The sequence below is a fragment of the Arachis ipaensis genome, chromosome B07 (assembly GCF_000816755.2).
Source record: "Arachis ipaensis cultivar K30076 chromosome B07, Araip1.1, whole genome shotgun sequence".
Lineage (NCBI taxonomy): Eukaryota > Viridiplantae > Streptophyta > Magnoliopsida > Fabales > Fabaceae > Arachis > Arachis ipaensis.
In genome coordinates, this window is record NC_029791.2 from 3,003,380 (window position 1) to 3,016,865 (window position 13,486).

General features: G+C 31.2%; 2 protein-coding genes across 4 annotated transcripts in view; one reads left to right on the forward strand and one right to left on the reverse strand.

Annotated features, from left to right (window-relative positions):
• The window catches only part of LOC110264781, a 3,677-nt gene extending 1,812 nt beyond the window's left edge, over nucleotides 1-1,865 (forward strand). For 2 of the 3 annotated variants that reach the window (XM_021106967.1, XM_021106966.1), the window contains exons 3-4: nucleotides 701-942; nucleotides 1,664-1,860. In XM_021106967.1, the coding sequence (XP_020962626.1) occupies nucleotides 701-921 (221 nt within the window). In that variant the 3' untranslated portion in view covers nucleotides 922-942; nucleotides 1,664-1,860. Of the gene's footprint in view, nucleotides 1-700; nucleotides 943-1,663 lie in introns of all 3 variants that reach the window. The other variant, XM_021106969.1, reaches the window with a different exon arrangement.
• LOC107606542 (probable CCR4-associated factor 1 homolog 11) lies at nucleotides 8,990-10,515 on the reverse strand. The gene has a single exon (XM_016308595.2). It carries the CDS (start codon nucleotides 10,034-10,036, stop codon nucleotides 9,044-9,046), a length of 993 nt encoding a protein of 330 aa, XP_016164081.2. The 5' UTR covers nucleotides 10,037-10,515; the 3' UTR covers nucleotides 8,990-9,043.

Consider the following 13,486-nt stretch of genomic DNA (forward strand, 5'->3'; position numbering starts at 1 on the left):
CCATCAAAGCTTAGTGGATTTATACTAAGTTATTCTAATAACATGGCTAACTCCATGGCCTATATTTCTTTTCTTTTTCTTTTTCGTTTGTCTATTCTTCTCTTATTTTCTCACGTTTTAACGCATGAACTATTTAAAGGTGAGATTTCTCTTTCTTTCTTCAATGTCACCCAAACTATATACAATTTCCATCTTTATATCTGTATATTCTTCTAAATTATGGTTCATTGCATATGTATATAGGAGCAAAATTTGAAATACTAATTATTAGTAAAATTTAATAATTTATAACTCATGATAGTTTTAATTAGCAAATTAAGATAAATATATCAAACACTATGTATGTTAGATATAAGTTAGCTATTTGATGTTAACGAACTAAATTTCAAATGACATAATCTTTTTATACTCACTTAAAAAATCTTATAATATAATTTCATGGTCCTAAATTAACTATTTTTATGCAATTTTTGTATGTAAATTCATTAGAAGATATGATTTTAAAATGAAACATCCGATATATCCATTGTTCATATTGTTTAATATTTTTATTGTCTATCTATACTTTTTTTTTTCAAATTACTCACCTAAATCTTAATATTAGAATAACCATCCGCACACTTAGTGAATTGAACATCCGATATATCCATTGTTCACATTGTTTAATATTTTCATTGTCTACCTATACTTTTCCTTTCAGAAAACACTATGATAAATGTAGATTGGTATAATCCTTCCACGGGTAAGAGAAGTCACGTGTATCGAAAGGGTACGGATCCGTTTCATCGTCGTCGTCCTTGGGCGGAGCATTCTAATCCTTGGCCCGGTCATGCTTCGAAAAAGCCGGCTCTTCAGCCGCGACTCAAGAAGAATAAAATCAAAGCAGCTGCTCCTCCGCAGCCTCCTCCACTAACTAATTAATAAAATGAACGAAAATATTTGGTAATAAAAAAATATTAATAAAAAATTAAAATTTATTTTATTTAATATTTATTAATTATTATAATAATTAATGAATATTAAATAAAATAAATTTATTTTTTATCTTTTTAGTATTACTAATCCTAGCATTACCGATCTAAGTAATATAGACCTGTTATAATTAAAAAAAAGGAGAGGATAATTATATAATGTTGAAGTTCATTTCCTTCTCCACATGCAAAACTGAGGTGGATCACCTCCACAATTTTTTTATGATTGTTCCTTTTTACCATATGTATATGCATGTTGGAAAAGGCACAAAAAAAAATGAAAGCCACTGGTTTTTTTTAAATCGTTTTACAATCTCTTTCTCAATCTATAAGTGTTGGTGTCTATATTAAATAAGAGTTTAAAACTCTAAATATCTTGCAGCTGAGACTTAGCTTAATTGGTAAAATTATATACTTTTTAATATGTTGAATGTGAGCCTTTTAGTATTGTGTGGGTGAGTATATTGTGTGAATATGTTGTGGTACTTAGAACTGAGAGTTGTTCAATTTATCTCACTTAAAAAAAAACTAAATATCTTTTTTTTATATTCTACCCCTTTACGTTTATTGAACTACTGTATCTATTTTAAAATAATTGTTGTTTTCATTTTTTTTTCGGTTATAAATTAAAATTCTTATATTTAAGCATTTGAATTTGATTATTCTAATTACGATGATAAATAAAATTGTAGAGGCAGAAAGCTATATTGAAGATGCAAGTGTTACGAGGCATCCCAAAATGATGAAGCCTTCAAAATTAAAAAATTAATTATAGATGTTCTCTTAATTTTCATGCTTTAATTTTCGAGCCAAAACGCCAATAATGATACAATTTATATGATAGAATAACTTATGGAGACAATATGCAATTTGCAAATTTATATGATTTGAATTTTGAAAAGTAATGTGCTTGCTTATAATAAGAATTCTGATGAGTAATATATATAAGACTTTAAAAAATGTTTTGAATACATTAGAAATTAATTATTGTATATTTATACATCTGTTGTTTAATTTATTTTTATATATATTTTATATAAATAATTAATTTAATGGTTGATTTTTTATTTACACGTGAAATAATTATATATAAGATTTTGGATAAATTCCCGAAACAAATACAATAATCATTTTAAAATATTCATAATTTATGGTCGTTTGGTATATCCGATAGGTCAAACAAACATAATAAGGCCTAGTAAAATTTAAATATTATGTCCAATATAATTGTATAATATATTGTATTTTAGATCATAGTATTTTTAATTTTTAGTTATCATATGTAATTTTTAATACTATACTGCTAAGATATGAATTTCAAACCACTAAATCTTGTAAATATTTTAATTAAAGATAGCTAATTGATTATAATACCGTAACGTATAACTACAACCTCCGATATCTAATTCTTGACGTGTATATCGAAAAAGAAAAGTATAGATAGACAATGAAAATATTAAATAATGTGAATAATGGATATATAGAATGTTCAATTTACTAAGTGTGCGAATGTTTATTCTAATATTAAGATTTATGTGAGTAATTTGGAGTAGAGTGTATTTTATTTGAATTGGACCAATTTTAAAACTCATTGTTCACGTTATTCAAAAAAATCATTGATTACTTAGCATAACCCGATCAAAAAATAATTATGTCAAATATCACTATTTAACTTATTGAAAAAAATAAACACAAATTTAATTTTTTTGAAGACTATTTTAATTATTAATCCTATAATTCCGCAACGCCCTCTCTTTGTTTTTTCTTTTTAAATTAGAAGTGAGACTCGAATCTAAAATTTTTAAATGAATATGCAGAAATTATGTCATTTGAGCTATAATTTATTAATCACCCCCTTTCTTTGATTAAAAAAAAGGAAAAAAAAATCTATAGTTTTTTGTTGGCTTTTGGGTGAAATAAGCTTTTAATTGTTGTAAAATTCATGTGTTGGTGACAATAATTTAATAATAACTCTTGTAAATGTTTATTTTTACGTAATAAAATAAAATTTTATTTGTGCGTAAGATTAATTGACTCTTGAGTATTGGCTCTCTATACTGGCCAAGTGACAATCTATTTTCGAATTAAAAATGAAAGGAAATTTTATTTCAGTATTAAACCCTTAGTTTAGCTTGCACTTTAATTTGTGATTGTATTTGTTATCCTAATTGGTTTTTAATATGGCTAATTCCATGGCCTATATTTCTTTTCTTCTTTCTTCTATTTTTCTCTTATCTTCACACGTTTTGACTCATGAACTGTTTAAAGGTGAGATTTATGTTTCCATATCTTTTATTATGTATGGTTTCCATCTTATATATTTTTATCTTCTTTATTATTGTCACCTCCCCTCCCCGCAAATTATAGTTCATACAGGAGCAACATTTAAAATACTAATTATAAGTAAAATTTAATTATTTGTAAGCCATGACAATAATATAAAATATGTATTAAAATATAAAAATACACATTAAAAATAAATTAAATTATACATATATTTATATAAAAATAATAAAATACATAATGACTAATTTTAGTAACTAATTTTAACATATAAATAATATTTTTGTTATCTCATATCCTGTAAATTATATAACTCATTATCTTAAAATTGATCTTTTATTAATTATTACCCACTATTATTAATTATCTAATAGGAAAAATTTGTCATCTTAGGCCTTTTTCTCTAAGAATGAACTTTATTTTTTAATCTTATTATAAATTAAAAGTTTTATATAGATAATTATGTATTGGATAATCATGTAACAAAATGCATTTACATTGGGTTGTATATTTTTATTTGAACACAATATATGCATCTTGATTTTATGCAAATTTTGTGTGTATTCTTAGAGGAGATGATTTCAGAAAACCCTATGATGAATGTTGATTGGTATGATCCTTCTGCCCGGAGATATAAGGTGCTACGACCACGTTCGGGTCGACTTCCTCCTTCTCCTCCTTGGTCGCAGCGTTTTAGTCCTTGGCCTGATCGTTCTTTTGGCTCGCCGCCACTTCATGCACGGCCAAAGAAGAATAAACACAACGCCGTTTCTTCTCCACCACCAATAAAAATGGATTACTATACTCACTCACTTGGATTTCATTACAATAATGATGGTTTTATATAAGGTGAGATGATACAGTTGATTAAAAATTTTTATTTAATGTAACAACTTAACTAAAATTTTTTAATTTAAACTAGACATAGAGATCTAATTAATAATTTAATAAAATTATACCTATAGAATAATTAACTTAATTTAAAATAGTTTTGAAATTATTCACAGCCTGCATCAATTAAACACAATAAAAAATATTCTGTCCCTTTATTTTTTTTATTTAATAACAACTGTATATGTTCTGTTTAAATTATTTGATTCTCAAGAATGACTAAATTTGTTTTATGTTTAAATGACTAAAATTTATAAATGTTTTTTTACGTTTATCGAATTACTGTATCTATTTTAAAAATAATTGTTGCTTTCATTTTTTGCTGTTATAAAATTCTCATAATTAGGTATTTGAATTTGATTATTCTAATTACGATTATAAATAAAATTGTAGAGACAGAGAGTAATACTGAAGATGGAAGCGTTACGAGGCATTAAATATAAAGATAAAAATATATAAGTTACGGAGACAATATGCAATGCAATTTGCAAGTTTATATATGATGTGAATTTTGAAAAGTGTGGTTGGTCATGATAAGAATTCTGAGTTATAAGTCTTTGGATAACCTGATTCAATAGGTGAATCGATTCATCTATGCTATTTGAATCTCTCTTCGACTGACATTAACAGGTTGCCAGAATCATTGTGCAACTTGTATAATCTACAAACATTAATATTGTACGGATGTACTAAGTTGACCATGTTGCCCATTAACATGCACAATCTTGTGAATTTACGGCATAATAATCATTTGATAATACTCATAATTATTTGTGCTTGTTTAGTATATCCAATAGGTCAAATATGATAAGGCCTTTAATATTTGATGGTTTCCGTGGCTAAGAGAAGGGGGTTGAATCTTAGCCCCCTTTTTATCTGTGCCTTGCACTCTCAATTTTTCTCTTTGCTTCAAACAGTGGCTGTCCACCCTTAATATAGAAGAGGGGAGCCTCCACTTATTGAAGCCAAAACTGAACCAACTTCTTCCTCCTTCAACAAAACCGGTTCGGCCACAAAGGGAGAGAAGAGATAACCATGCATTAACCAACATGCAATTACCTCTAGTCCTTTCTTGATCATCACCCCTCATCAATCCGAGCTCTCCATCCTTGGCTTGCTCTCCAAGATGGAATTCTGGCCCTTGATGCTTCATGATGATGATGACTTCATCTGCTTCAATCTCTGCCTTCAACCATCACTTCGCCACTCTAGCTACTCCCTGTGGTGGTTGAACAGAATCAAAGACAAGCCATGCTTCAAGAATCTCCTCCTAGCTGGCCGAATCTTCTTCCTCCATTTTGAGCATGCAAAGCTCAAAATAACCTCACCAAATCTGACCATATTTGGTAAGTATCTTAGCCACAGCTCATTTTTATTTTAGTATGTTTTCTTGTCATCATCAGCTTGATGGTCTTGATGCATGCAACTCCTTCTTTTCGGTGATAGTAGCTTGGTGTAGCTTCCATGGTTCTCTGGTTAAGGACCGAAGAAAGAAGAAGAGAATGATGAGAGAGAATAAAAGAAATCTAAAAGAAAAGCAAAGCAAAGTGGTTAATCAAATTGAATAAGAATAGCTTGCTTTTACTTCCCTAGTATAGAGTGGCGTGTAAGTCATAATAATCATCAATCAATTTCAGCTGAACTTTCTCTCTCATGTTCCCCATGCATTAATTAACAATGTAATAGATTTTGAAATCCATCACATGGTTGAAACTTGGTTCCGTTGGAAGCACTTGGCTTTCATTTTTCTTTGTTTTCGGACCAAGCTTGAAAACATTCATCACTTTGTAAGATTTGGGCTTGTAGTATTGAAATTAAAGCTGACCCAATTGATTAACATTTGCTTTCCTGATGAAATTTGGAATATGCACAAAGCAAATGAAAAGCATGTAACACACTTGGGCTTGGAGCAATCAAAAAATCATTTGGGCCCAAGTAACATCAACTTAGCCATATTCATCATATATTATCAAAACCAATGGCTGAGAGTAATTTGGGCTAGCACAATAAATTTGTTTTCGGCCCATTATTAAAACCTGCAGCAAAATTATAACATCAATATATTGAATAAAAATTCAGATCAATTAATTTTGCAATTAATTAATTTTAATAATGTTTAGTCATCACAAATATTAATTTAGAGTTTTCCAAACTCATCAATATTTAAATATTATGCTACATGTAACTGTATAACATGATATATTTTAGAACGTAGTATTGTTATTTTTTAGTTATCAATAATCATCACATGTAATTTTCAACATAGAGAAAACAAAAATCTCACTTAAAACCCAAAATCATTCATTGCTATAGATTGATGCCAATTGCCAACATTCATTTGGTTTCCAATTCTGAGAACAGCTTCAAGTAACTTCAAATAAAATCTAGCATAGGCATCAAAACCAAACATTTTCACAAGAACAAGTAAGTTCTGAAACAAAAAGTCATCAACTATTATATCTAATTCAAACAAGTGATTTCTTTTTGTCAAAGCAAATGCTGGCAAAATAAATCCGCATACTTCATCAAATTAAGCTGTGTGTCATGAAATGGACAAAACCCAAGTCAGCCTCCAGCTAAGATCTTTCAAATCCAAGATAAGTATTGAAACATACATAAACAAGATAATTAACTATTGAAAGAGATAGATGATCTTGTAAAATCATACTAACATTGCTCTTAAAATTGAAGGGTTTTCCTTCTCAAGAATCAAAACATACATTTTTTTGTGAGATCAAAATACCTATTGTTGGAGTGTTAAGCATAGAGAAAAGTCTGAAGCTTAGGAGTTGGTAATGGCCATCATAAAGTGTCTTAAGGTTTAGCATATGAATAAAGAGATGATTCATCACATTCAATTGCAACAGCTGTTAGAAGGTGTGAGGTTATATAATCAAGGCACCCTGTTCTTCTGTGAGGTTATTAGAGATAAGATAAACTTGTCTTCCCTCCTCTCTATTTTCCCTCCACTTCTTTCAAACCAAACAAAGCCATAGTCTGTTCAACTAATAAATGCTTCACCACTCGCTTAAACAATTAACAAAACTATAAATAGACAACATCTAAAGGTCTTGTTATCATTTTCACTCTACCATCCTTTTTCAATCTGATGGACAAGGCTCTTGTAACCAAATGATACTCATAACTGGATTTAATAAGATATGATCACTTGGAGGGATTTATATCTGCTCAGACACTTATTAAGGTACATATCCGTCCACTCTTCAACTAGAATGTGTACCACTTCTTTCTGCCAAAATCAGTAAAAGTGGGCAAAAACGGTTTTAAATCATTTTGGATGCACATCGGTCATTTTATAGATATAGAAAATGGAAAAGTTTGTTTGTCCCAGGTAAAATATTTATATAACATCCACAGTGACTCAAGTCTCAATTATCTTGAAAAGGTAAAAGTGAAAACATAGGTCAAGGACTTCCGTTTCAGACATGTTGAAAGATTGGAAAACTATGCTTTATAGATAATTCTTTCTTTTGCTTTGCTTTTGGAAAGGGATCTCAAAGAAGAGGGAAAAGAGAAGGCAGCAAAATATAGATATGCTGACGAGCCTCCTGACATGACACAGCATCAAGGACATTACCAGAAGCATTCATCAGAAGTTCCTCACACAGCATAATCAGCAATGAAGCCTCAAATATCATCTTCATCAAAATCTGCATTACATAAAAAATGAATAACTCTAACTACTTATAAAAGACCACCATTAATGTAGAGCAAAACACAACTCCCTAGATAAACAAAAGTATAGAGCCAGAACTCAACAGATTCAACATCAACTCATTGGCTTTCTAATCTTTGGAGTTGGTGCTCTAAAAACATGTTTCCTTTGGTCAATCCATCAATCTAGTTGCCTACATGGATTCATAATATTGCCATTACATGTAATGATTGTAAAGGCCAAAAGAGATAGAAAGTAAACAATAGAATTAGAAGAGCTGGGGTAGGAATGAATTTGTGTGAAATCACCCCTTCCCCAGTTATAGAATTATACTGGAAATGCAGGAAATTATAGAGCAGAAAAACCAAAGTTGTCATCTCTCGAAGTAATATGTTTCTTGAAATTTTGGACAAAATTGGGAATGGTGGGTGACACTCTTGTAGACCCAAATATTAAGCTGCAACCAGATCAAAGATATTTGGACAAAAGAAGATATCAAAAGATTTGTTTTATGCATTACATGTATTAGCAGAACATCTTTAAGACAGACAACAAAAGCATAGAAAAGAACAGGTTGTTAGTGGAGTGGAGTTTTCAGATTCTATAAATGTCTGACAGGGGAAAACCTCTAAAAAATAATGAGTTTTACACCAAATAGAGGACAAATATCCAATTCTGCCCAAACTTTCTTGTCCACGTGTTTGCTATCTAATATAGTTACCCCCCAACCAAATACACCAATTAGTGGCACAGATAGCACACTACTGCAAAGATTTGGCTTCCTTCCTCCTCCCAAAACCTACTTACCTAGTCAACAAGAACTGCTCCAGAGATCTAGAACACCCAACACATAAATATATAGAATTAGCCATAAAACAAATATTCAACTGATTCTAAACTATCACTTATATTTAGTATTTCCATTTCACAATGCATGGCACACAATCCCAAATCAAATGAAGAAGGATCTCTTGTAAAAAGCATTAGCATAGTCTCTATATTAAAATAAAGCAAATCATGAATGTTCCACATGGTACTGCTAAAAACCAGCGTGTATATTCAAATATATGTTACTGTTATCTGAAAAATCTTTATAATTGAAGTGTTATAAAACAATTGTCATATCTAAAAAATAATCAATTGATACTACTTTGTAATTCACAGATAAAATGTTGTTACATGAAAAATCTAATGTATGATAATTTCTTTCAACTTAAGAGTATTAAGATTTTGCAATTTCCAACCCAAAAAATACATTAACATATTTCCTAAACCCATCCTCATTAGCCAAAAAATAAGTTTTTCTAATCTTGTGAAAGGTGTGGCAGGTGAGCAAGCTATCAGACCCGGCCTGATGGCACTTCCCAGCAACTCGGTCTACGTGAAGTGTTTCAGCCACCTTCTCTAAACCGCCATAGAGGCCATTGCAGAACCTCATCACATGCTTCACATCATAAGCATTTCCCCCAAACAGCTCTTTTACAAGCACCAAGAACTCCTCCAAGCTTTTCGGAAGAACACCCCAAGTCAGAATCTTCATCAAATATCCAATATCATAAGCACCATGGAAAGTGACCCATGTCAGTGCTTTGTTGAACAGCAGCCCAGATGCTGCTGCCAACTTCGCAAAATGCACCGAAGAAACTCCAGCCACTTCATTGCGTGCAAAGTCGATGCCCTGGCTGCGTAGGAGTGCCACAGAGTCCTTTGCGTGGATGTCACGCATGAGGTTGAAGTCTCGGAAATTGAACTGCCAGATGTAGTGAGTTCTGTTGTTGGTTCCCAGGTCAGGGAGGTTGCCGTGTTCATCGGAGAGAGTGAGTCCAAGCTGGATGATTTTAAGGGCGTCAACATTGGCCTTCATGACTTGGTAAGTTTCCTCTGGAACAAGACTCCGGTAGTTCTTGTTGAGGGGCAGGATGACTACTCCGGGGAATTCAGTGTCAATGGAGACAAATCGATATTTGTCAATCAGGCTGCCTATGATTTGGAACTCGGAATCAGCGTTGGCAGCCCATACTTGCCTTATCACAACCGAACTATTGGGACTAGGCTCTAGAAGCGGCAGTCGCTCCACAAACCTTGGCTGAGCAGCACAATAAGAAGGCGGAAAACCAACAACCATGGGCAGTGGCATCAGAAAAACTCTCGGTGGTTGTTGAAGTCGTTCTCGTTCATCATCCACCCTCGTCATTGCTGTATATATGGTCGTCATGCTCTTCCTGGAAAGCAACTCTGTTAAATAATTATTAGAAACCGAAGAAAAAGATAGAACAAAGGAATGTAAATTGTGTACTGTGTATGGGTGACTGGAAAGTACTTTTTCTTTGGGCGGGTTCGTCTAAGGAATGCTTTGAGGCTTGGGTAGATAGGGTTATTAGTAGGAAAAGGAGTTTCTTGGGGTGATGTGGTTTGTATGGAAGGGTAGGAATGAGATGATTTTCAACAATGTTGTGTTTGATGAAAAAAGAATGAAACTTTGATATAGCTGTTTTATGTTTGTGCTTCAAACTGGAACCGGGAGAGGAAGCAAAGAACTTTTCATGCAGGTGTGGACGATATTGTTTAGGTGCTGCCTTCTACTCGTTGTTGAAAACTAAAATTTGATAATCAATTCAAAGACAACCAAATGTGAAGATAGATTGAAGGGTGTGTTTTGGTCTTTAGTCTTTACTAGTGTTTACCTTTGTCAAAGATACGTATGATTTATAGGGGGAATATATATACTTTTACTTTGAAAAAAAAATATATAAAATAAATCTGCAACACGTCACTTAATAATTAAACCCTAACCTCTTGTACGCCCAATCTTAATTATAAACACATATACTTAATTGAGAAATCAAACATTCGCAACGAAGATATAGGATTTAATATGAATTTAACGAATGAATAATATTGAACATACATCTTATATTATTTAATGTGAATAATGACAACAATAAATATTCATATTTATTAATTATAAATTGAATCTTTTAGATTTTATAGTTACTATACTTGATTTGTTCTTATTTAATTTAACACAAATATAATTATTTGATTTATTCTATTATTAAAAATAATTGTGTGAAAATATTTGAGTGATTATTATTCTATTTTTTAAATTTAATTTTATTGCAAGAGATTCATGCATGGCTTCTCCTAATTTTTAAAGTGTATAACTTTGCGCTACTATCTAAATTGTGAAATAAAGAAAAAGATTAATTTTTTAATATGTACTAATTAATAAATATAATTTAAAATAAGGGTCTATTTTATTTCACTAAATGAGATCCAAAAACTCAAAAGACAAAAATATTTTACTAGTTGTGTGATGCTCTATGAAGTATAGATACTTTGCTGAGTTGTCATATCTGCGTGTCCGACATGCGTGTTTGCTGTGTCCAAACCGTGTCTCAATAAAAAATAAAAAATGGAAATGAAGACAGAAAACTATTGTTTAACAGAGTTGGGAGATTTGAATTGATTCACTTCATGCCTTAGCTGGACTCCACATTTTTTTATCTTTCTCCATCCTTTCAACTTTAACGTTGTTGCTATTGATTGTTGAGAGATCCTTATGCAGCATAAAAAGTAAAGATCTATGAAGAGATACTAGTTTAGGATATGGATTGATAGTTTGTTGCAAATAGAAATCATTTGTCTGATGTGCATGTTCAATTTGAATGTTTCTCATTGCCACTGACTGTGGACTTCCATCAGATTTCAGATGGAATGACTATACAAATTCAAACAGTTAATTTATTACTTGAAACTCATGAGGTGCCGGTCCCCAAGGGGGAGCAGCATGGTAAGTTCTTCTTACCAGTATTCTGAATTGGTTATCTACTTTAGTTTATTTATGCTCTAAAAGGAGAATGTAAGGGTGTATCCACCGTTGAATCATTTTGTGAGTTATGAAAATTAACCACTGCATAAGGCAACTCCCTTCTCTGTAATTGTGTATCAAGTTTGAATGTGATATTTTTTTGTTATTGCTTTCTGGTTTCTATACATTATTTACACATCTTTATTCTGAAATTAGTATTCAAAAATCATGTTCTATCTTAAAAAGAGCGAGGGCTTTTCAATTTCAACTGTAAGATAAAGATCAACATGCATTTCTAGACTAACATTGTTGGCTAATCAATAAAGATCATCATCATCCGACAAATTGTACTAATCAAAAGCTAGAAATGATACAAACTAGCAAAAGTGATTAAAAAGAAATGCTAACCAACATGACATGAAACAGAGTAATAGATTAGCATATCTGGAAGAGATACCAATAATTTTAAGAGAAGATAATTATATACAGAAAAGTAGCCACTTTGAGGCACTTGCATAATTTTGTTTTATTAGCAGTTAACATGATACTACTTTCCATAATATAAAAAAAGTTAGCTTTAAAAACATCATGATAGAGCAGTGGGTATCCCACAGGTAGTATCATCAAACTCTATTGCGCGAGCTTGAGAAAAAAGAAGAAAAGATGAGAATATGTGAATCAAGAATGGAAGAAGGAAGAAGGAAGAAGAGAATGATGATGCTGCTGTTTCAGCAGCCTTGATTTGGAAGCTTCTTATACAAGTAACCACCTTCAATGACGAAACCAATCAAAGTGACGCGCAAGGGTTCACATTCTATTCTTGTGTTACAAGTAATGAACAGAGGAATGAAAAGCTTAAACTAATAATCTTGATCTTGGTTATCAGCTTTATGTAGTTGGTCTTAGCTGAATGGTCTAACAAAAACTACCAAATCTGGTTTTATTCTAACTAACTTGATGGCTGGAATATAGCTAAATCTAATTGGATTACACGTGAATATATACACATCCTCTAGTATCTTTCTATTGTGTATTTGAATACTTTGTGAAATGAACTAAAACTACACAATTTTCTTCTGCATTACTTGCTTGCTATTCTTTTTCACAAAACAATGGTGAGCCAAGTAAAGTATCAAAGTTAATAATACACAAACTCATTTTGTTTGTATTAAAATTTAGATTTTACTCATTAAATCTCAACCCACACTCTTGTAATGTCAAAAGGAAAAGCTAGAAGTAGTAAATTTGTATTTACTATTTACTAATGTGTCAATCACTAGTCATACTGTAGTATACTTTAAGGCTAAGCCTTGAACAAATATGTTTCTTATTTCATAATCTCAGTGATACTTGCCTTTGAGCATCCAAGAAAAAAATATGTTTTGCATCTAAGATCAGCTTCTTTTCCCAATCTCAGCTATATATCTATCTCATGTTTTCTATAAGCTTGTGTGTCATATTCACCATGCCATATAATCACTTGTGATACTTCCAAAACTTGTGTTGTATATGGTACTTCACTACTGAGTCAAAGGCGAGTAGGCGACACTCTCATATCGTTTCATTTTCCAAATACACAAAGGCTGAAAGGTGAGTGTGTCTTATTGTATCATCTATTCATCTTCCAAAATTTTCTTTTTGACCTTTCTGCTAACATTAACTGATATAGAATTAGTTATAAAGATAAAGACATAAATATTCACCAAGACATACGTTAAGTTATTTTCCATATGTGAATATAAAAATAAACAAAGACCGATTGAAGAGGAAAGAAAGAATACATATATTAGCTCTTTTTTCTTATACTTCATCACAAAATTCTATTTAAACAATTACTTATATATATATATAACA